We start from the raw sequence: 25,217 nt of genomic DNA, 5'->3' as shown, positions 1-25,217 counted from the left end.
GCTGGCAGGGTTTCACAAGGGCATCCACCTAGCCCTTCCCCAGCGGTGAAAGACATAGAATGCACTGACGCACAACCACTTATGTTTCCTGATGATGAGGACATGGGAATACCACCTCAGCATGTCTCTGATGATGACGAAACACAGGTGCCAACTGCTGCGTCTTTCTGCAGTGTGCAGACTGAACAGGAGGTCAGGGAGGAAGACTGGGTGGAAGACGATGCAGGGGACGATGAGGTCCTAGACCCCACATGGAATGAAGGTCGTGCCACTGACTTTCACAGTTCGGAGGAAGAGGCAGTGGTGAGACCGAGCCAACAGCGTAGCAAAAGAGGGAGCAGTGGGCAAAAGCAGAACACCCGCCGCCAAGAGACTCCGCCTGCTACTGACCGCCGCCATCTGGGACCGAGCACCCCAAAGGCAGCTTCAAGGAGTTCCCTGGCATGGCACTTCTTCAAACAATGTGCTGACGACAAGACCCGAGTGGTTTGCACGCTGTGCCATCAGAGCCTGAAGCGAGGCATTAACGTTCTGAACCTGAGCACAACCTGCATGACCAGGCACCTGCATGCAAAGCATGAACTGCAGTGGAGTAAACACCTTAAAACCAAGGAAGTCACTCAGGCTCCCCCTGCTACCTCTTCTGCTGCTGCCGCCTCGGCCTATTCTGCTGCTGCCGCCTCGGCCTCTTCCTCCGCCTCTGAAGGAACGTTGGCACCTGCCGCCCAGCAAACAGGGGATGTACCACCAACACCACCACCACCACCTCCGTCACCAAGCGTCTCAACCATGTCACACGCCAGCGTTCAGCTCTCCATCTCACAAACATTTGAGAGAAAGCGTAAATTCCCACCTAGCCACCCTCGATCCCTGGCCCTGAATGCCAGCATTTCTAAACTACTGGCCTATGAAATGCTGTCATTTAGGCTGGTGGACACAGACAGCTTCAAACAGCTCATGTCGCTTGCTGTCCCACAGTATGTTGTTCCCAGCCGCCACTACTTCTCCAAGAGAGCCGTGCCTTCCCTGCACAACCAGGTATCCGATAAAATGAAGTGTGCACTGCGCAACGCCATCTGTGGCAAGGTCCACCTAACCACAGATACGTGGACCAGTAAGCACGGCCAGGGACGCTATATCTCCCTAACTGCACACTGGGTAAATGTAGTGGCAGCTGGGCCCCAGGCGGAGAGCTGTTTGGCGCACGTCCTTCCGCCGCCAAGGATCGCAGGGCAACATTCTTTGCCTCCTGTTGCCACCTCCTCCTTCTCGGCTTCCTCCTCCTCTTCTTCCACCTGCTCATCCAGTAAGCCACACACCTTCACCACCAACTTCAGCACAGCCCGGGGTAAACGTCAGCAGGCCATTCTGAAACTCATATGTTTGGGGGACAGGCCCCACACCGCACAGGAGTTGTGGCGGGGTATAGAACAACAGACCGACGAGTGGTTGCTGCCGGTGAGCCTCAAGCCCGGCCTGGTGGTGTGCGATAATGGGCGAAATCTCGTTGCAGCTCTGGGACTAGCCAATTTGACGCACATCCCTTGCTTGGCGCATGTGCTGAATTTGGTGGTGCAGAAGTTCATTCACAACTACCCCGACATGTCAGAGCTGCTGCATAAAGTGCGGGCCGTCTGTTCGCGCTTCCGGCGTTCACATCCTGCCGCTGCTCGCCTGTCTGCGCTACAGCGTAACTTCGGCCTTCCCGCTCACCGCCTCATATGCGACGTGCCCACCAGGTGGAACTCCACCTTGCACATGCTGGACAGACTGTGCGAGCAGCAGCAGGCTATAGTGGAGTTTCAGCTGCAGCACGCACGGGTCAGTCGCACTACAGAACAGCACCACTTCACCACCAATGACTGGGCCTCCATGCGAGACCTGTGTGCCCTGTTGCGCTGTTTCGAGTACTCCACCAACATGGCCAGTGGCGATGACGCCGTTATCAGCGTTACAATACCACTTCTATGTCTCCTTGAGAAAACACTTAGGGCGATGATGGAAGAGGAGGTGGCCCAGGAGGAGGAGGAGGAGGAAGAGGGGTCATTTTTAGCACTTTCAGGCCAGTCTCTTCGAAGTGACTCAGAGGGAGGTTTTTTGCAACAGCAGAGGCCAGGTACAAATGTGGCCAGACAGGGCCCACTACTGGAGGACGAGGAGGACGAGGATGAGGAGGAGGTGGAGGAGGATGAGGATGAAGCATGGTCACAGCGGGGTGGCACCCAACGCAGCTCGGGTCCATCACTGGTGCGTGGCTGGGGGGAAAGGCAGGACAATGACGATACGCCTCCCACAGAGGACAGCTTGTCCTTATCCCTGGGCAGCCTGGCACACATGAGCGACTACATGCTGCAGTGCCTGCGCAACGACAGCAGAGTTGCCCACATTTTAACCTGTGCGGACTACTGGGTTGCCACCCTGCTGGATCCACGCTACAAAGACAATGTGCCCACCTTACTTCCTGCACTGGAGCGTGATAGGAAGATGCGCGAGTACAAGCGCACGTTGGTAGACGCGCTACTGAGAGCATTCCCAAATGTCACAGGGGAACAAGTGGAAGCCCAAGGCCAAGGCAGAGGAGGAGCAAGAGGTCGCCAAGGCAGCTGTGTCACGGCCAGCTCCTTTGAGGGCAGGGTTAGCATGGCAGAGATGTGGAAAACTTTTGTCAACACGCCACAGCTAACTGCACCACCACCTGATACGCAACGTGTTAGCAGGAGGCAACATTTCACTAACATGGTGGAACAGTACGTGTGCACACCCCTCCACGTACTGACTGATGGTTCGGCCCCATTCAACTACTGGGTCTCTAAATTGTCCACATGGCCAGAGCTAGCCTTTTATGCCTTGGAGGTGCTGGCCTGCCCGGCGGCCAGCGTTTTGTCTGAACGTGTATTCAGCACGGCAGGGGGCGTCATTACAGACAAACGCAGCCGCCTGTCTATAGCCAATGTGGACAAGCTGACGTTCATAAAAATGAACCAGGCATGGATCCCACAGGACCTGTCCGTCCCTTGTCCAGATTAGACATTAACTACCTCCCCTTAACCATATATTATTGGACTCCAGGGCACTTCCTCATTCAATCCTATTTTTATTTTCATTTTACCATTATATTGCGAGGCTACCCAAAGTTGAATGAACCTCTCCTCTGTCTGGGTGCCGGGGCCTAAATATATGCCAATGGACTGTTCCAATGTTGGGTGACATGCAGACTGATTCTCTGCTGACATGAAGCCAGATCCTCTGTTACGGGACCTCTCTCCTCTGCCTGGGTGCTGGGCCTAAATTTATGAAAATGGACTGTTGCAGTGGTGGCTGACGTGAAGCCTGATTCTCTGCTATGACATGCAGACTAATTCTCTGCTGACATGAAGCCAGATTCTCTGTTACGGGACCTCTCTCCTCTGCCTGGGTGCCGGGGCCTAAATATCTGAGAATGGACTGTTCCAGTGGTGGGTGACGGGAAGCCAGATTCTCTGCTATGGGACCTCTCTCCAATTGATTTTGGTTAATTTTTATTTATTTAATTTTTATTTTAATTCAGTTCCCTATCCACATTTGTTTGCAGGGGATTAACCTACATGTTGCTGCCTTTTGCAGCCCTCTAGCCCTTTCCTGGGCTGTTTTACAGCCGTTTTAGTGCCGAAAAGTTCGGGTCCCCATTGACTTCAATGGGGTTCGGGTTCGGGACGAAGTTCGGATCGGGTTCGGATCCCGAACCCGAACATTTTCGGGAAGTTCGGCCGAACTTCTCGAACCCGAACATCCAGGTGTTCGCTCAACTCTAGTGCCCTCCTTTATTTGTTAGGTTCACACAACCCTGGAGTAAATGTATAGGGCAACCTAATTGTGAGCCCCCGTCCTGCATGTACCCCATAGCATACTTGTTTGCGCTTTATGGCATGTCCACCCACTGACCATAGCTCAGAGGTGGCCCAAAGAATAGCTTGGATTGTAGATACCTGATGCTCCTTCAGGTCTGTAGGCTTGCTGCTCAGATCTACTTGAGGTCGGACACAGCCCATGAGGTTCTTCAGTATGTCCTCCAGAGTTTCCCTGATGGCGCTTGCTCCGGGGGTCTGCTAAGATGACACATACATGAAGTCAAACCTATAGATGGACAAGCTTGTATGTCCCCAAGTTCATACATTTAGTTTTTTCATTCTTCTGATTACACAACTTGACAGGTTTAGTCATGGAAGGGGAAACAGCCAACATGGAGGAGAGATAACAACACAACTTACTGACTGACCTCCAGCTTAGTTTTTGGTTGAACTTGAAGATCAAGGTCGCAGAAGTTTCCCATGGACCACGTGACCAGGACGTCTTTTCCAGCTCCATCTTTTACACGGAGCTCCAGCTGGAAGGAGAGGAAGAAGATGGACCCATGATGAAAATACTACAAGCCCAGGAACCGTATGCTGTATGTATCCTAGATGTGTCCATGACTGTGGCCAGATCCCACTGAATAATGAAAGGTGTGATTTTCTAAAATACTTTGTGTTTCGACTCCTTGCCATTTTTAAGATTTCTGCTTGCTGTCAAGGAATGGAACATTAGTCCCAAGAAAGCCAATCAGGAGAATGTCCAATAGACATGGTTTCTTAAAAGGGGCTGTCTCATGAAGGCAACCCTTACCCATATGCCCTAGTAGGCCACATGGACGTCATACAATGGACATCATACAGATGGTTTTTCCCACTTGGGACCACCCTCTAGGAACCAGAATGGAGAGCAATTCTTCTAGACGGCCTTGGATAAATGTCCATGTAACACACATACGGTATGTCTCATCATTGGACATGCTGCTGCTTCACCTGCCAAATTCAGTGGCTATAATTAAGAGAAACAGCGCTGACACATTGTGACGAGCAGAAATGACAGTTCTGATACATTGTAGCAAACTAAGGATTATCTGCACTGAATACCATTGCAGTAAACCCGCTGCATGTCAAGTATTGGGTCTGTACATGTTTAGCCTCTAAATGTTTTATTGTTTCGTTTTTGTGAAGTGACAGCAAGCAGAGATAGCACAAAGTACAGTACAGACCAAAAGTTTGGACCTTCTCATTCAAAGAGTTTTCTTTATTTTCATGACTATGAAAATTGTAGATTCACACTGAAGGCATCAAAACTATGAATTAACACATGTGGAATTATATACATAGCAAAAAAGTGTGAAACAACTGAAAATATGTCATATTCTAGGTTCTTCAAAGTAGCCACCTTTTGCTTTGATTACTGCTTTGCACACTCTTGGCATTCTCTTGATGAGCTTCAAGAGGTAGTCACCTGAAATGGTTTTCACTTCGCAGGTGTGCCCTGTCAGGTTTAATAAGTGGGATTTCTTGCCTTATAAATGGGGTTGGGACCATCAGTTGCGTTGAGGAGAAGTCAGGTGGATACACAGCTGATAGTCCTACTGAATAGACTGTTAGAATTTGTATTATGGCAAGAAAAAAGCAGCTAAGTAAAGAAAAACGAGTGGCCATTATTACTTTAAGAAATGAAGGTCAGTCAGTCCGAAAAATTGGGAAAACTTTGAAAGTAAGGGCTATTTGACCATGAAGGAGAGTGATAGGGTGCTGCGCCAGATGACCTGGCCTCCACAGTCACCGGACCTGAACCCAATCGAGATGGTTTGGGGTGAGCTGGACCGCAGAGTGAAGGCAAAAGGGCCAACAAGTGCTAAGCATCTCTGGGAACTCCTTCAAGACTGTTGGAAGACCATTTCAGGTGACTACCTCGAAGCTCATCAAGAGAATGCCAAGAGTGTGCAAAGCAGTAATCAAAGCAAAAGGAGGCTACTTTGAAGAACCTAGAATATGACATATTTTCAGTTGTTTCACACTTTTTTGTTGTGTATATAATTCCACATGTGTTAATTCAAAGTTTTGATGCCTTCAGTGTGAATCTACAATTTTCATAGTCATGAAAATAAAGAAAACTCTTTGAATGAGAAGGTGTGTCCAAACTTTTGGTCTGTACTGTATATTAGACAGTTGCAGAACTCATTTAAAAAAAAAAAAGTCTACCTAGGACATGTCTTATCTGCAAGGAAGGCAGGCCTTTGGTTGGGGCAGGATCTATTGGGAATAGGCTCTTTAGGGTGAATTCACACACGGCAGAATCTGTTGCAGAAATTTCTATAACTGTTCCATTCATCTGAATGGAGATTGTAGAAATCCATGCACCTTCTGCAAAAATAACCCCATTCAGATGGATGAAACTGCTGCGTGTGAACTTACCCTTACAGTGACCATAGCAGTAGTGTACTTCATCTATGAGGAGGAAGTGGGATTCCTTCATATATGGGCAATTTGAAGGTCAGGAGGAAGCTAGATACCTACCCCGTGAACAGACTTACATTTATATGGAGCGGAGTGATGCGCACACTGTACACCTGGCATCCTGAGTTGGCTGGCAGTGTCCGGGTCACCCGCACGGCAAACTGTAGACATTCACCTACTACAGTGCAGCACACAACCTGAAGACAAAACATAGGCATTATGGGGCATCCTGATCATTACACCACCAGATTATACAGCCACCACTAGAGGGAGCTCACTATATACAGATTATACAGCCACCACTAGAGGGAGCTCACTATATACAGATTATACAGCCACCACTAGAGGGAGCTCACTACATACAGATTATACAGCCACCACTAGAGGGAGCTCACTATATACAGATTATACAGCCACCACTAGAGGGAGCTCACTACATACAGATTATACAGCCACCACTAGAGGGAGCTCACTACATACAGATTATACAGCCACCACTAGAGGGAGCTCACTACATACAGATTATACAGCCACCACTAGAGGGAGCTCACTATATACAGATTATACAGCCACCACTAGAGGGAGCTCACTATATACAGATTATACAGCCACCACTAGAGGGAGCTCACTATATACAGATTATACAGCCACCACTAGAGGGAGCTCACTACATACAGATTATACAGCCACCACTAGAGGGAGCTCACTATATACAGATTATACAGCCACCACTAGGGGGAGCTCAATATATACAGATTATACAGCCACCACTAGGGGGAGCTCACTATATACAGATTATACAGCCACCACTAGGGGGAGCTCACTATATACAGATTATCAGATTATACAGTCACAACTAGAGGGGGCTCACTATATACAGATTATACAGTCACCACTAGGGGGGCCTCACTACATACAGATTATACAGCCACCACTAGAGGGAGCTCACTACATACAGATTATACAGCCACCACTAGAGGGAGCTCACTACATACAGATTATACAGCCACCACTAGAGGGAGCTCACTACATACAGATTATACAGCCAACACTAGGGCGAGCTCACTACATACAGATTATACAGCTACCACTAGGGGGAGCTCCCTTCATACAGATTTATACAGCTGAAGTTGATATGTATTTATATGAACAGCTATATAAATGCAGATGCAGAAAGCTCCCCCTAGTGGCAGCCTTGAATGAGACTTGAAAGATCCTCCCTGTTTTCAGAGACACCTGGACAATCCAGCAGGTGATCTTCTCCAAAGTCAGCCTCAGACAGGATTGTCTTCTGCTGAACCTCATGGGCGGGGTTATGGCAGGGTCTAGTGATTGTGTTAAAACTTGGGACCATTGCTGGTCCCTTGGGGAACCAGTGTGACCTTGTGCTAGATCAGATCCTGAGGACTACAACAGCACTAAGTTTTACAGACACGTGACCAAAGGTGCTCATAGATTGGAGGGGCCCCATAATAAAAGTTGCAAAAATCAAAACGTTGCCCCTTCTTGTTTTTGTCCACTCCTTCTCCCCCCCCATAGAGAATGATGGTATGACCCACCCTGGCTGGATCCTTCCTTGTTTACTGCAGGTGCTATGGTTCATGTCATCCATGAAGAATAGGGGGGAGTAGGAGATCCTGAGTTGGGGTCCCTCATTGGTATGACATTATGTGATGAGGTAGGGGGCCGGGAACCATTGTCCCATCTGGTCCCTCACTGGACACAGATAACGAGATCGCCCGCCCATCTGTATTCCCCTGGCAGTAGACGGCCGTTCACAGGAAGGACAGATGTTGGGTTCTTGAGAGGTCATGAGAATGATTTTTTGGATTGCAGAGAAGATGCACGGGGCCCTCATAAAATATACAAAAATATACATCATAAGATTTCCCTCCGCAATGCAGGATCCTACAGCCATCCCCTCTCTGGATGTGGATTTAAAAGCATGGTTCATTCTGTGCCTTCTGGTTCATGAACAGAATACAGAAATGACAGTAAAGACTGACACAAAGTCAGAGGAGACTAGGGTTAGGAGGGAATGTAATTGCATCACAGTGCCAGAGGCAGGCACTAAACTACCACAGATACTATCTGCCACCAGGGGGAGCTCACTGCATACAGATTTATACATGTCTCAATGCTGTATACACCTGTATGCAGTGAGCTCCCCCTTGTGGTGGCTGCAGGCAGACAGATATTTAGTTTTCTGCAGGCTCGATCATCTTTAATTATGTGGATTATAATCCCATGACACTATGTGTGTGCGGTCACACAGAAGACAGTTCATCACAGTGCCGTAATCACCAGGGTTCTCGCTCCACCATCTTGAGCCAATTAAAGGGGTTGTCTCATTTCAGACAATGGGGTTATATCGCTAGGATAGGCCCCCATTGTCTGATAGAGGTGGGACCCACACCTATCTCCTAAACAAAGCCCAGCAAAGGGGTGGCTGGAGGACTCCGGTCCGGCCACCACCAAGTGCTCTCCCCATAGAAGTGAATGCAAGCGCACCGTGCATGACCGGCCACCGCTCCTATTCATTTCTATGGGCCCGACGGAAATGGCTGATCCGGAGCCCATAGACATGAATGGAGGGCGACTGCGCGTGCGCAATGCACCCTCCACCACTCTCGGGGCTCCGTTCTCGATGTAGGTGGCGGTCCCATACACATAGCCTGCCGTTTGGGTATACAGGTCCTATGCAGACCTATCTGTGTCCATGCTTATTGCTATAGAAGGGGGATAGGAAGAAGGAAGCAAGAGGGGAGTGTCAGACCGTACATGGTATGTATGTCGTCTGTTACCATGGAGACACATAGGTCCGCACAGGGGCTGTATATACACTTTTTTTTTTTTAAAGATAATACTGTTTCAAAAGTGTACACGCCCTTTCAGATACCAGTACAATGAATACATATTATGCGGGAAATATTTATTTTTGTTACGTTTCCCGCTTAGGATGTTGGTTTGTGATCCAGGATTTCCTGGCAGGGGATTTTTGGCACGGATCGCTCCGCCTATAATAACATATGTGTGAATCCGCAGGGCAAACATGTAACGTGCGGACCCACCTGGAAGGCGGGATAATGGCGCATTTTCAATCACAGCGAACCAAATCATCATTGGAGACTTTAAACACTGTTCAGCCTGAGCGTCTTAGTTCAGGAATGCAATTCCAGAACTGCAGTGGAGACTGACACTTGGACAAGAATGGGCTATAAATAATTCTGCATAACAGTGGGGATGTATATGGCGGTATCTCCACCTGGACGGCCACACATTCTTGACTGGTAGTCTGTAAGGAGTCTCTTGCTTGCATCATGGTCTCTTTCTTGTAAAGGCATGGTGGGGCGATTTAATTTACGGACATCTCCTTAGTAACTGCCTGCATTCCCCATGTAATAACAATGCTAGAGCATCTATATTGTGCCATTCCTCTATTATTCCTCCTAGAAATGTATGAACACTCTGCAATAAAGGGTCATCTAGGTGTTACCAGTGGAGGAGGAGTCCAACACTGGCAAGCAGCACTGATAGGATAGTGTCAGACTGGGCAGGGACACGCCCCAATTGGTAACACCCATCTGGACCTTCATTGCAAACTGATGGCAATTCATCCATAACTTCTAGTAGGAATAATAGAGGAATGCGACAACATAGAGTCATAAGAATAACTGCTCCAGAATTTTTATAACATGGGGAATTCAATTGGTTGCTAAAACAGATAGGAGAGGTGACAGTTCCTCGTTAAAGGGACAGATTCTATTTAAAGGGATGGTCAGGTTTAGAAGACTTAATATTAGGGGGTTCCATATTCAGGACCTCGTCAGGATCACAGTTACAAAGAGCGTCCCCCTCTCTCAGGAGGACCTAGGTCAGTGTGTTAGGGGGCATTCCAATGACTGTATCGGTTTTGCGGTCCACAGATCGCACTTTTCGCAGGTCCCATTGTAACTGCCCATTTTTGTCTGTTTTATCTTTTTTTCATGGGGCCGCGGAACAGAAATACGGATGCAGACAGCTCTCAGTGCGCCATCTGCATTTTTTACAGCTCCATTGAAATGAATGGGTTTGCGTACTTTCCGCAAAAATGTGGATCAGACGCGGAGTGAAAATACGGTCATGTGGATGGGGCCTTACATGGAATCAGAATTCTGATGCATTTATTCTGATGACTATGTTGTGCTGTTCCTCTACTATTCCTGCTAGAAAAGTTTATGAATAGAACTGTCCAGCCGGGTGCTACCAGTTGGGGCAGTCTGACGCTATCCAATCAGTGGTGACAGTGACAGTGCAGGGACACACCGCCAACTGGTAACACCCATCTGTACCTTTACTACAGATTCATTCATAACAGAGGAACAGAACAACGTGGTTAATACTTGGGGAACTGCAAGTGGTTACTAAAACAGAAGTGTTAGGAACGGGGACAGGTCCTCTTTAGGCCTCTTGCACACGACCGTATGTAATTTACTGTATTTTGCGGTCCGCAAAAAACGGATTTGCAAAAAATACGGATGACATCTGTGTGCATTCCGTTTTTTTCAGAACGGAACAGCTGGCCCCTAATAGAACAGTCCTATCCTTGTCCGTTATGCAGACAATAATAGGACATGTTCTATTTTTGAACGGAATGGAAATGCGGAAACGGAAGGCATACGAAGTACATTCCGTTTTTTTTTATGCATACATTGAAATGAATTGTTCCATATACGGTCTGTATACGAAACGCAAAAAATGGACCGAAAATTGAAAAAGAGGCCTTAATCAGTACATAATAATGAGAATTCAAAAGTAAATGGATCTTAAAAATAAAACAAAAAAATAAAAAAAAGTTCAAAAAGAAAATTAAAAGGAAAAAAAAAAAAAAACACAAAAAAAACCCTACAGCTAAACTGCCTGCTTGCAGAGAACGGGAAGTGGCTTATGTCTAAGGCCTCATGCACACGACCGTGGTATGGTTCCGCATCCGAGACGCATTTTTTGCGGCTCGGATGCGGACCCATTCACTTCAATGGGGCCGCAAAAGATGCGGACAGCACTCCGTTCCGCGGCCCCGCAAAAATGATAGATTAATGTCCTATTCTTGTCCGTTTTGCGGACAAGAATAGGCATTTCTATAATGGACCGTCTGTTCCGCACACGGGCGGCATCCATGTTTTGCGGATCTGCAATTTGCGGACTGCAAAACACGGCACGTTCGTGTGTAAGAGGCCTAACTATGACCTTGACCGAAAAAAAGTAAATGCAAGGGAAGGATCTTAAAAAAAAAAAAAAAATTATCAAAATAAATAAATAAATGAATGAATGAATAAATAAAATAAAAAAATGAAAAAAAATAAAATATAAAATGACGACCTGCTACCACCTACAGCTAAGCCGCCAGCGCGCAGAGAACAGGAAGCGCCCTATACGTGACTATGACCATGGCCGAAAAAAAGGAAATAAAAAATACATGTATAAATCCCACCTAGAAGAATAGGGGTGCAGAACCTGCCCTGAGGTTGTCTTGACCCAATATTAGGACACCCAAGATCTTAAGAGTTAACAAAGTATAAGGGAAGAAAATGAAATAAATCCACCTGTGTAATTAGGGTTAATAGGATTTTTGTTGCGGATGTTCTGGCGCTCCACGGACTCCACCTAATCCACTTACCAGGGTCCGGCTGAGAGGCACAGATGGGCGATTAGTGTATTGGGGGGGGGGGGCGCTCTCCTGACTACGCGGGTATTGGCAGTGCGCCAGGCGATCAGCGCAGCGTACTCGTTACACACACAAGTCAGTCCACGCTCCGGATTGTCACACGACGCCGGCAACACTCAGAATGTCTCAGAGGTGGAGATGGTTCCCCCCGGGAGGTGGAGGCGATCCCTCTGGGGCAAGCTTGTAGATTCCTGGAAATGGCCGTATACTGCCAAACCATAACCTTATCATATAGTGAACACATAACAGTACTATACAGTGCACACATAATACTGCCATATAGTGAACACACAACAGTACTATACAGTGCCCGCATAATACTGCCATATAGTGAACATATAACAGTACTATACAGTGCCCACATAATACTGCCATATAGTGAACACACAACAGTACTATACAGTGCCCACATAATACTGCCATATAGTGAACACACAACAGTACTATACAGTGCCCACATAGTACTACCATATAGTTAACATATAACAGTACTATACTGTGCCCACATAGTACTACCATATAGTTAACATATAACAGTACTATACTGTGCCCACATAGTACTACCATATAGTTAACATATAACAGTACTATACAGTGCACACATAATACTGCCAAATAGTAAACACACAACAGTACCATACAGTGCACACATACTACTGCCATATCGTATACACATAACAATAGCATACAATGCTAACATAATACTGCCATATAGTGAACACATAACAGCACCATACAGTGCACATAATACTGCCATTTAGTGAACACATAACAGTACTATACAGTGCACACATAATACTGCCATATAGTGAACACATAACAGCACCATACAGTGCACATAATACTGCCATTTAGTGAACACATAACAGTACTATACAGTGCACACATAATACTGCCATATCGTATACACATAACAATAGCATACAATGCTAACATAATACTGCCATACAGCAAACACATAACAGCACCATACAGTGCCCACATAATACCGCCATATACTGCCAATGTATCAGCCCTGTTTTGTGCATAATAAATAACGCAGAACTGGCTCCTATAAATCTCGACCCTGGTCGGGGGCAGGAGACCAGAGGGCAATGGCCCCTGTGCAGATGCTATAGCGCCGCCGCTCACCTTATCACTATAGGACTTCACAACGCTCTCCACTTGTTTGACGGACAGCTCTAAAGGTCGCGGTCCATTGTCATCTTCAAACGCCAGCCGCAGGGATCCCTACAGAGACAGAAAGGAGACAGTCAGCAAGCTTGTCTGACAAATGGCCGTGTCATCAAGTTAATAGAGGGAGGCCCTCAGGGCGAGGGTCTGTGCAGAACTTTCTACTATACTGTGTGCCTAAATTCCTTAACATTTTCAAGATCTCTGCTTGCTTTTAGCGAATCAAAATATCCTTGTTTACATTCTGAGGCTGCAAACCCTGACCTGATGCTTCTCACCTCTGGAGGTTTGTTACTATCGCACCCAGTCTACGCAGATACTTTGTAGCCAATTATCAGAGAGTGTATTTTCTTTCCGTGTCCGTTCCGTTTTGTTTTTTTTGCGGACCGTGTGCGGAACCATTCATATTGAAATGAAGGGTCCGCAAAAAAAAACAGAGGTTAGGCCTCATGCACACCACTGTATGTATTTTGCGGTCCGCAAAAAATACGGATGACGTCCGTGTGCATTACGTATTTTGCGGAACGGAACAGCTGGCTCCTAATAGAACAGTCCTGTCCTTGTCCGTAATCCGGACAATAATAGGACATGTTCTATTGTTTTGCGGAACGGAAATACAGACATACGGAAATGGAATGCACACGGAGTAACTTCCGTTTTTTTTTTGTGCAGAGCCATTGAAATGAACCGTTCCGCATATGGTCCGCAAAAAAAAAAAAAAAAACAGAACGGACACGGAAAGAAAATACGTTTGTGTGCATGAGCCCTCATACATCTGAATGGGCCTGCAATACCAAGCATAGCCACTATATAATGGACGGCGCTGTGCTTGGGAATCTGCATACAGCATATCGGCGGGGGTGCTGGGAGTCGCCGATCACATACCGACGAGAGCCCATCAGTATTAGGGCTCATTTACACGATCCGTATCGTTTTGCGGTCTGCAAATCGCGGATCTGCAAAACACAGATACCGACCCTTTTGCATTCTGCAGTTTTCGGACCGGACATGGCCGGCACTATAATAGAACATTCCTATTTCTTTTTTGTGGGGCCGCAGAATGGAATTACGGATGCAGACCGCAGGTGGCGTGCTGTCCGCACCTTTTGCGGAACGGATGCGGAGCCATTCATACAGTTGTGTGAATAGGGCCTTAAAGAATCCCTTTAAAAGAGCAGCGGGTCAATGTATGTGACAGGCTGAAATGTATGTATGCGACAGGCTGAAATGTATGTATGCGACAGGCTGAAATGTATGTGTGTGACAGGCTGAAATGTATGTGTGTGACAGGCTGAAATGTATGTATGTGACAGGCTGAAATGTATGTGTGTGACAGGCTGAAATGTATGTGTGTGACAGGCTGAAATGTATGTGTGTGACAGGCTGAAATGTATGTATGCGACAGGCTGAAATGTATGTATGCGACAGGCTGAAATGTATGTGTGTGACAGGCTGAAATGTATGTATGTGACAGGCTGAAATGTATGTGTGTGACAGGCTGAAATGTATGTGTGACAGGCTGAAATGTATGTATGTGACAGGCTGAAATGTATGTGTGTGACAGGCTGAAATGTATGTATGTGACAGGCTGAAATGTATGTGTGTGACAGGCTGAAATGTATGTATGTGACAGGCTGAAATGTATGTGTGTGACAGGCTGAAATGTATGTGTGTGACAGGCTGAAATGTATGTATGCGACAGGCTGAAATGTATGTGTGTGACAGGCTGAAATGTATGTATGTGACAGGCTGAAATGTATGTGTGTGACAGGCTGAAATGTATGTGTGTGACAGGCTGAAATGTATGTATGTGACAGGCTGAAATGTATGTATGTGACAGGCTGAAATGTATGTATGTGACAGGCTGAAATGTATGTGTGTGACAGGCTGAAATGTATGTGTGTGACAGGCTGAAATGTATGTATGTGACAGGCTGAAATGTATGTATGTGACAGGCTGAAATGTATGTGTGTGACAGGCTGAAATGTATGTGTGTGACAGGCTGAAATGTATGTATGTGACAGGCTGAAATGTATGTATGTGACAGGCTGAAATGTATGTATGTGACAGGCTGAAATGTATGTGTGTGACAGGCTGAAATGTATGTATGTGACAGGCTGAAATGTATGTGTGTGACAGGCTGAAATGTATGTATGTGACAGGCTGAAATGTATGTATGTGACAGGCTGAAATGTATGTATGTGACAGGCTGAAATGTATGTATGTGACAGGCTGAAATGTATGTATGTGACAGGCTGAAATGTATGTGATAGGCTGAAATGTATGTGTGTGACAGGCTGAAATGTATGTATGTGACAGGCTGAAATGTATGTATGCGACAGGCTGAAATGTATGTATGCGACAGGCTGAAATGTATGTGTGTGACAGGCTGAAATGTATGTGTGTGACAGGCTGAAATGTATGCGACAGGCTGAAATGTATGTGATAGGCTGAAATGTATGTGTGTGACAGGCTGAATGTATGTGTGTGACAGGCTGAAATGTATGTGTGTGACAGGCTGAAATGTATGTGTGTGACAGGCTGAAATGTATGTGTGTGACAGGCTGAAATGTATGTGTGTGACAGGCTGAAATGTATGTATGTGACAGGCTGAAATGTGTGTATGTGACAGGCTGAAATGTATGTATGTGACAGGCTGAAATGTGTGTATGTGACAGGCTGAAATGTATGTATGTGACAGGCTGAAATGTATGTATGCGACAGGCTGAAATATATGTGTGTGACAGGCTGAAATGTATGTATGTGACAGGCTGAAATGTATGTATGTGACAGGCTGAAATGTATGTATGTATGTGACAGGCTGAAATGTATGTGTGTGACAGGCTGAAATGTATGTGTGTGACAGGCTGAAATGTATGTGTAAGGCCTCATGCACACGGACGTTTTTTTTCACGGTCCGCAAAACGGGGTTCCGTTGGTCCGTGATCCGTGACCGTTTTTCCGTCCGTGGGTCTTCCTTGATTTTTGGAGGATCCACGGACATGAAAAAAAAGTCATTTTGGTGTCCGCCTGGCCGTGCGGAGCCAAACGGATCCGTCCTGAATTACAATGCAAGTCAATGGGGACGGATCCGTTTGATGTTGACACAATATGGTGCCATTTCAAACGGATCCGTCCCCATTGACTTTCAATGTAAAGTCTGGAGTTCTGTTATACCATCGGATTGGAGTTTTCTCCAATCCGATGTGGTATATTTTAACTTGTAGCGTCCCCATCACCATGGGAACGCCTCTATGTTAGAATATACTGTCGGATATGAGCTACATCGTGAAACTCATTTCCGACAGTATATTCTAACACAGAGGCGTTCCCATGGTGATGGAGACGCTTCAGGTTAGAATATACAAAAAAACTGTGTACATGACTGCCCCCTGCTGCCTGGCAGGTGCTGCCAGGCAGCAGGGGGCAGACCCCCCCCCCCTGTTTTTAACTCATTGGTGGCCAGTGGGCCCCCCCTCCCCTGTTGTTAACTCGTTGGTGGCCAGTGTGCGCACCCCCCTCCCTCCCTCTATTGTTTTAATACATTGGGGCCAGTGTGCGCGCGCCCCCCAACCCCCCCTCTATTATTTTAATACATTGGGGCCAGTGTGCGCGCGCCCCCCAACCCCCCCTCTATTATTTTAATACATTGGGGCCAGTGTGCGCGCGCCCCCCCAACCCCCCCCCCCTCCCTCCCTCTATTGTTTTAATACATTGGGGCCAGTGTGCGCGCGCCCCCCCAACCCCCCCTCCCTCCCTCTCTCTATTGTTTTAATACATTGGGGCCAGTGTGCGCACCCCCCCAACCCCCCCCCCCCCCCTCCCTCCCTCCCTCCCTCTATTGTAATCATCATCGGTGGCAGCGGAGTAGAAGATTTTCATACTTACCTGCTTCTTGCTGCTGCGATGTCTGCGTCCGGCCGGGAGCTCCTCCTACTGGTAAGTGACAGCAATGCGCCGCACAGACCTGTCACTTACCAGTAGGAGGAGCTCCCGGCCGGACGCAGACATCGCAGCAGCCAGCAGCCAGGTAAGTATGAAAATCTTCTACTCCGCTGCCACCGATGATGATTACAATAGAGGGAGGGAGGGGGGGGGGGGGGGTTGGGGGGGTGCGCACACTGGCCCCAATGTATTAAAACAATAGAGGGAGGGAGGGGGGGTTGGGGGGGCGCGCGCACACTGGCCCCAATGTATTAAAACAATAGAGGGAGGGAGGGGGGGTTGGGGGGGGGCGCGCACACTGGCCCCAATGTATTAAAACAAGGGAGGGAGGGAGGGGGGTGCGCACACTGGCCACCAACGAGTTAACAACAGGGGAGGGGGGGGGGGGCCGCACAATGATATTCAAACTGGGGAGGGGGGGGGGTCTGCCCCCTGCTGCCTGGCAGCCCTGATCTCTTACAGGGGGATATGATGGGGTTAATTGTACTATCATATCCCCCTGTAAGAGATCGGGTGCTGCCAGGCAGCAGGGGGCAGTCTTGTACAAAGTTTGCAGTGTATTCTAACTAGAAGCGTCCCCATCACCATGGGAACGCTTCTGTGGTAGAATATACTGTCGGAAATGAGTTTTCACGAAGTGAAAACTTAGATCAGAAAAAGCTTTTATGCAGACGGATCTTCGGATCCGTCTGTATGAAACTAAAACCTACGGCCACGGATCACGGACACGGATGCCAATCTTGTGTGCATCCGTGTTCTTTCACGGACCCATTGACTTGAATGGGCCCGTGAACCGTTGGCCGTGAAAAAAATAGGACAGGTCATATTTTTTTCACGGCCAGGAAACACGGCTCACGGTGCATTTTCCGATTTTTCCACGGACCCATTGAAAGTCAATGGGTCCGTGAAAAAAAACGGAAAACGGCACAACGGCCACGGATGCACACAACGGTCGTGTGCATGAGGCCTAAGGCTGAAATGTATGTGTGTGACAGGCTGAAATGTATGTGTAAGGCTGAAATGTATGTGTGTGACAGGCCGAAATGTATGTATGTGACAGGCTGAAATGTATGTGTGTGACAGGCTGAAATGTATGCGACAGGCTGAAATGTATGTGATAGGCTGAAATGTATGTGTGTGACAGGCTGAAATGTATGTGTGTGACAGGCTGAAATGTATGTGTGTGACAGGCTGAAATGTATGTGTGTGACAGGCTGAAATGTATGTGTGTGACAGGCTGAAATGTATGTATGTGACAGGCTGAAATGTATGTGTGCGACAGGCTGAAATGTATGTGTGCGACAGGCTGAAATGTATGTGTGTGACAGGCTGAAATGTATGTGTGTGACAGGCTGAAATGTATGTGTGTGACAGGCTGAAATGTATGTATGTGACAGGCTGAAATGTATGTGTGTGACAGGCTGAAATGTATGTGTGTGACAGGCTGAAATGTATGTGTGTGACAGGCTGAAATGTATGTATGTGACAGGCTGAAATGTATGTATGTGACAGGCTGAAATGTATGTGTGTGACAGGCTGAAATGTATGTGTGTGACAGGCTGAAATGTATGTATGTGACAGGCTGAAATGTATGTGTGTGACAGGCTGAAATGTATGTGTGTGACAGGCTGAAATGTATGTATGTGACAGGCTGAAATGTATGTGTGTGACAGGCTGAAATGTATGTATGTGACAGGCTGAAATGTATGTATGTGACAGGCTGAAATGTATGTGTGTGACAGGCTGAAATGTATGTATGCGACAGGCTGAAATGTATGTGACAGGCTGAAATGTATGTGTGTGACAGGCTGAAATGTATGTGTGTGACAGGCTGAAATGTATGTGTGTGACAGGCTGAAATGTATGTGTGTGACAGGCTGAAATGTATGTGTGTGACAGGCTGAAATGTATGTATGTGACAGGCTGAAATGTATGCGACAGGCTGAAATGTATGTGTGTGACAGGCTGAAATGTATGTATGTGACAGGCTGAAATGTATGCGACAGGCTGAAATGTATGTGTGTGACAGGCTGAAATGTATGCGACAGGCTGAAATGTATGTGATAGGCTGAAATGTATGTATGTGACAGGCTGAAATGTATGTGTAAGGCTGAAATGTATGTGTAAGGCTGAAATACGCAGAAAAATAAAAAAATAAAAAATAAAATAAAAATGTAAATTTAGATAAATTTTTTATAAAATAAAACCCATAAGTCCTTCATGTGGATTCTGCACTGATTTGGTGTAATCTGTGGTGGATCTTTCAACCCCGCGTCGATGCAGTCTAAGGGGTACATGCACGCAACCGCTGCCCAGCCGTTCCCGTATTGAGGCCGCGTGCGCCCCGCATCACGGATGCGAACCCATTCACTACGGAGCGCTTCCTCGATTTTCTCTCCGTGCCTCCGCACTGCAAAAAAATAGAACATGTACTATATTTTTGCGTTGCGGACGTATCAAGTTGAATGGGTCTCGATGCATCCCGGCCGCCGCCCTGCATATTGCGGCCCCAATGCATGGAAGGGCCGACCAACGGCCAAGTGCACGAGCCCTAAGCGTGATACGGTGAGGATTTTACGCCACGCTGCACCTTTACTCTGCATCATGTGAACAGCAGACGGAACATATGGGGAAAACCGGGAAGAGTCATCGAGGATGTGACCATCTGGACGTGTGGAGTTTGCACATCAGACTTCAGCCTCATTCACACGTCAGTGTTCGGTCAGTGATTTCCATCAGTGATTGTGAGCCAAAACCAGGATCGGAGCCTCCACACCTGAGCGTTTTACAGCGCGTTCCTACGCGCTGTAAAACGCACAACAGGCAAGAACCAATGATTCCCTATGGGAATGGTTCACACCTGGGCGTTTTACAGCGCGTACGATCGCGCTGTAAAACGCCCGACGCTCAAACAAGTACAGGAGCTTTTTTTGGCGCGTTTGACGCGCGTTTGGGCCATAGACTCTTTGGACAACACTGCTGTCAATCACCCAAACGCGCGTCAAACGCGCGTTTACTATTACAAAAACGTGCATAAAAACGCGCGACAAAATCGCGCATAAAAACGCGCGTTTGCGAAACGCTTAGGTGTGAACCCAGCGTAAGGGAAAGATCTGCACCTGTTCCGAGCCGCACCTGGTTTTGGCTCAAAATCACTGACGTGTGAATGAGGCATTAAAGGGGTTTCCACTCTTTTTTTTTTTTTTTTTAATACTGATTTCCTATCTTCAGTCAGTATCTGTTTGGTGGGGGTCGGACCCCCACCGATCAGCTGTTTGAGAGGCTTTCCTAGGCCAGAGACGTTCATCGGTCACATGGTCACATAGAAATGAATGGGGCTGGGCTGCAATACCAAGCACTGCCACTGAGCAATGGACGGCGCTGTGCTTGGTGACACGAGAGGATGCCGCCGCGGTCTCCTCAAATGCCCAGGACCCCCACCCATCAGATACCGATGACCTATCCAGAGGATAAGTCATCAGTATAAAAAAAATAATAATATATTTGGAAGACCCCTTTAAAAAAGGAGTATTCCCATCTGGACATTTATGGCAAATCAATAGGTCATAGATGTCTGATAGGTGTGGGCCCCACCTCTGGGACGGGGGACATGTGTGCTCACCGCTCCGGGACTTATGAAAATTACGAGCAGTGAATGGAGGAGCGGCCGCGCATGCGCAGCTTGCTTCCCCATTCACTCGCTCGTCCAATAGCAGTGAATGGACAGGACACTGCACATGCGCAGCTTACTCCCCATACTTGAGACAGGAGCAGGTCCCTAAGGTGGGACCCCGATTTTGGCATGTATGATATCTGCCCCTATATAAGCCAGGCAGGATGTAGATATTGATGTAGACGGCGAGTTGGATCCACACAAGATCTCCATGACAATACCCGTCATCAGACTGCCTCAGTAGTGCCACCTCAGGCTTCGGGCCTACAACCTCGAGTAATCAGATCTCAGGCTAGGAGTAAGATATTGAAAAACGGTTTTCACATTTTTGACGTACGTCAGCGGGCCTTTTATATACTGCCTGCGGACAGACCCGGCCTCAACCTGTCATAGAAGTGGCCATGTAACATGTAGCTAATAATACGACCGGAGTATTCTCCTGCGGCCCTGTGCGAGAGGCCATGGAGAAGCAGCCGCACGCGCTCACATCTGCTGGTGATGTCTGTGAACAGTACAAGCCCAGGGAGATGGCTGACCTAATTGGAGACTGATGGAGGAGGTGCGCAGTCCTCGTGCGGTGCTGCGGAAAAGTATTTGCCCCCCCTTCCAGATGTCCCTTTATTTTTATTAAAAAAATACATATTCTCTTCTGGGTCACCCTGTGGTCTGGACAGCCATTACAGTCTCCAGCGCCCGACGGGTCACCACGGCCTGCACAGAGCCCGATATCATGATGAATTGCAGCAAATGACAAACTCAGCTCTGCTACGTCTCTGCAGTATGCCCTATGCCAGCCTTTCTTTCCAGACACCCACACACCCTGAAAGCAAATGCCCACGAGTCCGCATGGGGTAAAGCCTCAGCCAGGATCTATGGAAATGTCACTGAATTTCCATCTATTCATGGCTGGTAACGAGCGCCGCAGGAACGGAGCCATTAACCCCTTCAGCGGAGGTTGCTCCTACACGCGAGGATAATCATTTCTTTTTTGCTGCCACGTATATTAATGGATATCCATAGCAACCTCTGTAATAGGTGGATGTCCAACCGCTGAACGTAAGAATGAAGGTGAATATATGGCGACTAGTGACAATAGGGGACAATTCAAGGAGGGCGCTGCTCCGTAGGCCTCATGCACACGACCGTTGTTCTGGTCCGTATCCGAGCAGCAGTTTTTGCGGCTTGGATGCGGACCCCTTCACTTCAATGGGGCCGCAAAAGATGCGGACAGCACTCCGTGTGCTGTCCGCATCCGTTGCTCCGTAAAAAAAAAATATATAAACTGTCCTATAATTGTCCGTTTTGCGGACAAGAATAGGCAGTTATATCAATGTCTGTCCGTGCCGTTCCGCGAATTGCGGAACGAACACCATCCGTGTTTTGCGGATCTGCAATTTTCAGACCGCAAAACACACAACGGTCGTGTGCATGAGGCCTTACTTTGTGTTGGTGACCACAGCGAAGATTGCTTCACTAGTTTAGGGGTTAATACCCAATATCGCTGGTGGTATAGAGTGGTGAAAGGGTTACTACCCAATACCATGGTGGTCTAGGTTGGTGAAAGGGATAATCCCTAATAACATTTGTGGTCTAGGATGGTGTAGACCCCATACCACCTGGAGCCCCCTGAAACGAACGTAGCAGCAGGCTCCCGACAATGACCGACAGGTTTCTTTCCTATGCACAACAGAAACCCCGCCGGTCATGGTCAGGAGGTGGGGGAGATCGGGGCCAACGAGTCTCATCGGACTCCTCACTGGTGGGTGCTACGAAAGTACTGACTGCCAGCTCATAAGTTGCAGTCCTCTGATATCAGCCTCAGTGAGGGCAGCATAGTACAGGTGACAGCTTCCTTTTAACACTGATGGTTTAGGATGATGAAGGGGTTAATGCTATGCCCGTGGTCGTCCAGGACAGAGAGGATCCATACGTCTAAAATTCCGTGCTGATGGATTTCCTTATATATCTTTAAAGCCCTGCAAGTCCCATTTTGTCCCGATACAGCTCCAAATCACCTGCATAGACAGAGAAATTAAAATTCTGTGCGGCCACCACCAGGGGGAGCTCACTGCATACAGACAGACTTAAGCAGCTCCCATTGAACTCAATACTCCATGAACTCTATATGTAAGGAGCTCCCCCTAGTGGTGGCAGCAGACAGTGTTTAATTCTAGATTCTTGGAATTACAAAAGAAAAGCCCCCTCCCAAGTGCGCCCAACGCTGGGGCCCCTTCTTCCCGCTACTAGGTCCCCTACCTATCAGACATTGGGCTATGTACAGACGACAGAAGTGTAAATCAGGAAAATGCGGAGCCGCATCTCCAGCAGTGACCGTGGTACGTGGAGGAACAGCTGTGTAAACCCAACAGCTGCGCCATAATAAAGCCTTGCTTCTCAATACACAATACATCAGTGGAGAAAAAAAGGGTTGAGAAAATCCAGCTTCAATTAAAAAGGAATAGGCGTTTATTCAGCTTGCGGTTAAAAACTCATCCGAGGATACAAAATAGCAGTCTTGTCTAAGCTTTTCGGGCTACTAGAAACAATTCCAGCCCTTCTTCATGTCATGAAGAAGGGCTGGAATTGTTTCTAGTAGCCCGAAAAGCTTAGACAAGACTGCTATTTTGTATCCTCGGATGAGTTTTTAACCGCAAGCTGAATAAACGCCTATTCCTTTTTAATTGAAGCTGGATTTTCTCAACCCTTTTTTTCTCCATTGCCGCCCGCACCTGACACGGGCTGTCCGTGCTCACAACTAAAGGAAGGGCAGGTGAGAGCTGCTACACTCCTCTTTTTCTACAATACATCAGTCATCCCATACCAAGGCCAAGGCCCCCCTCAGGGCACAAAAAAATAAAATAAAATTTTTAAATCTCTGCCATTGATTTTTTCTCGCTCTCGCTTTAATTCTGTTTTCTCCCTCTTAAATATTCAATTTACAGGTAATCAATCGCTGCCCCTCTGCTGTCGCCAGCCGTGTGTAGAGACGCCGTATAATCACGTCCGAATGATCACACGGCAGACGAGAGGGAAAAAAAAAAAAAACTCTCGCCATAAATCTGGCCGGAACTCCGCGTCCTTTAAATTTAATCTGACATTCAATCTCTGCTGCTAAATAAAAGCCCCATAAAAGAGGCACCGGCAATCCGTCCTGCGATTTGTCATTATAATGGACAGCGCAGATGGTGACTGCGGTGACGAGAGGCGGTGGAGCGGAGGCCGCAGAGCGCACTTCAAAAGGGTCCACATTGTTTGATTTTAGGAACATTTCCCCCCCAAAAAAATTAAAGATAGAAAAAATAAATAAAAAAGTAATCTGTTCCTTGAAAAGCTGGGTGTGCCAATATAGATGCCACAGTGGGTGGCGGACTGCTGCCACCTTACCACTGAACAGCGAGGCAGATTTGCCGTCCAGTGGTCTAGGAAAGTAGTGTTCCTGATTCCGTTCCGTTTTTCTGTTCCGTTTCCGTATGGCATATACAGTATACAGTAATTACATAAAACAAATTGGGCTGGGCATAAAATTTTCAATAGATGGTTCCGCAAAAACGGAACCGATACGGAAGACATGCAGAGTACATTCCGTATGTGTTCCGTTTTTTTTGCGGACCCATTGACTTGAGTGGAGCCATGGAACGTGATTTGCGGGCAAAAATAGGACATGTTTATCTTTCAACGGAAAGGAAAAACGGAAACGAAATGCACATGGAGTACATTCCGTTTTTTTCCCTGAACCATTGAAACGCATGATTCCGTATACGGAACGCAAAAAACAGCACGTATACGGAACGCAAAAAACGTTCGTGTGAAGGAGCCCTAAGGGTCAGTTCACACGTCCGTATGTGTTTTGTAGATTCGCAAAACACAGACGCCAGCAATGTGCGTTCCGCATTTTGTGGACCGCACATCGCCGGCACTCTCATAGAAAATGCCTTTTCTTGTCCGCAATTGCGGACAAGAATAGGACTTGTTCTAATTTTTGGCCGAACGGAAGTGCGGATCCGGAAATGCGGAAGCGGACAGCACATTCCGGCCTAATTGAAAATGAATGGGTCTTCACAATTTCAGAACGGATGCGGACCCATTTTGCGGACGTGTGAATGGACCCTAAGAGTATAACTAGATCCCCCAAACAGGGGGCGTGACCAAGCAGCAGCGTGGTCGGGGCTCACGTGACACTTTCTTCTGGCTGCTTCCACTCTAAGCCTTGGGGCAATTGTGATGGGCCTAGATTAGACTGTGGTCAGCTCAATGCCAGTCGGCAGCAGTAGGCAGCGAACTGGGGCTTTCCAAGCGTTGACTCCTCTTACTGTAAAGAAGCCTTTCCTGATGATGGAACCCCCACAGTCCAGTCCACCGTGTGTCTATAGGATCTCCTCTAGATCATCTTCACCCCTCGAACAACACCAAGCTTTCCAATCTCTGTCAT

At 47.4% G+C, this 25,217-nt stretch overlaps 1 protein-coding gene across 2 annotated transcripts in view; it reads right to left on the bottom strand.

Annotated features, from left to right (window-relative positions):
- C2CD2 (C2 calcium dependent domain containing 2) overlaps positions 1–25,217 on the bottom strand; it is a 62,115-nt gene that overhangs the window by 25,676 nt on the left and 11,222 nt on the right. The window contains exons 3-6 of one of the 2 annotated variants that reach the window (XM_044283699.1): positions 13,129–13,227; positions 6,371–6,490; positions 4,256–4,363; positions 3,966–4,085 (exon numbers count right to left, since the gene is read on the bottom strand). In XM_044283699.1, the coding sequence (XP_044139634.1) occupies positions 3,966–4,085; positions 4,256–4,363; positions 6,371–6,490; positions 13,129–13,227 (447 nt within the window). The remainder of the gene's footprint in view (positions 1–3,965; positions 4,086–4,255; positions 4,364–6,370; positions 6,491–13,128; positions 13,228–25,217) is intronic. The other variant, XM_044283700.1, reaches the window with a different exon arrangement.

The sequence above is a fragment of the Bufo gargarizans genome, chromosome 3 (assembly GCF_014858855.1).
Source record: "Bufo gargarizans isolate SCDJY-AF-19 chromosome 3, ASM1485885v1, whole genome shotgun sequence".
NCBI classification, from domain to species: Eukaryota; Metazoa; Chordata; class Amphibia; order Anura; family Bufonidae; genus Bufo; species Bufo gargarizans.
The sequence above is the reverse complement of the archived record's forward strand: the minus strand, read 5'-3'. Positions and strand labels throughout refer to the sequence as shown.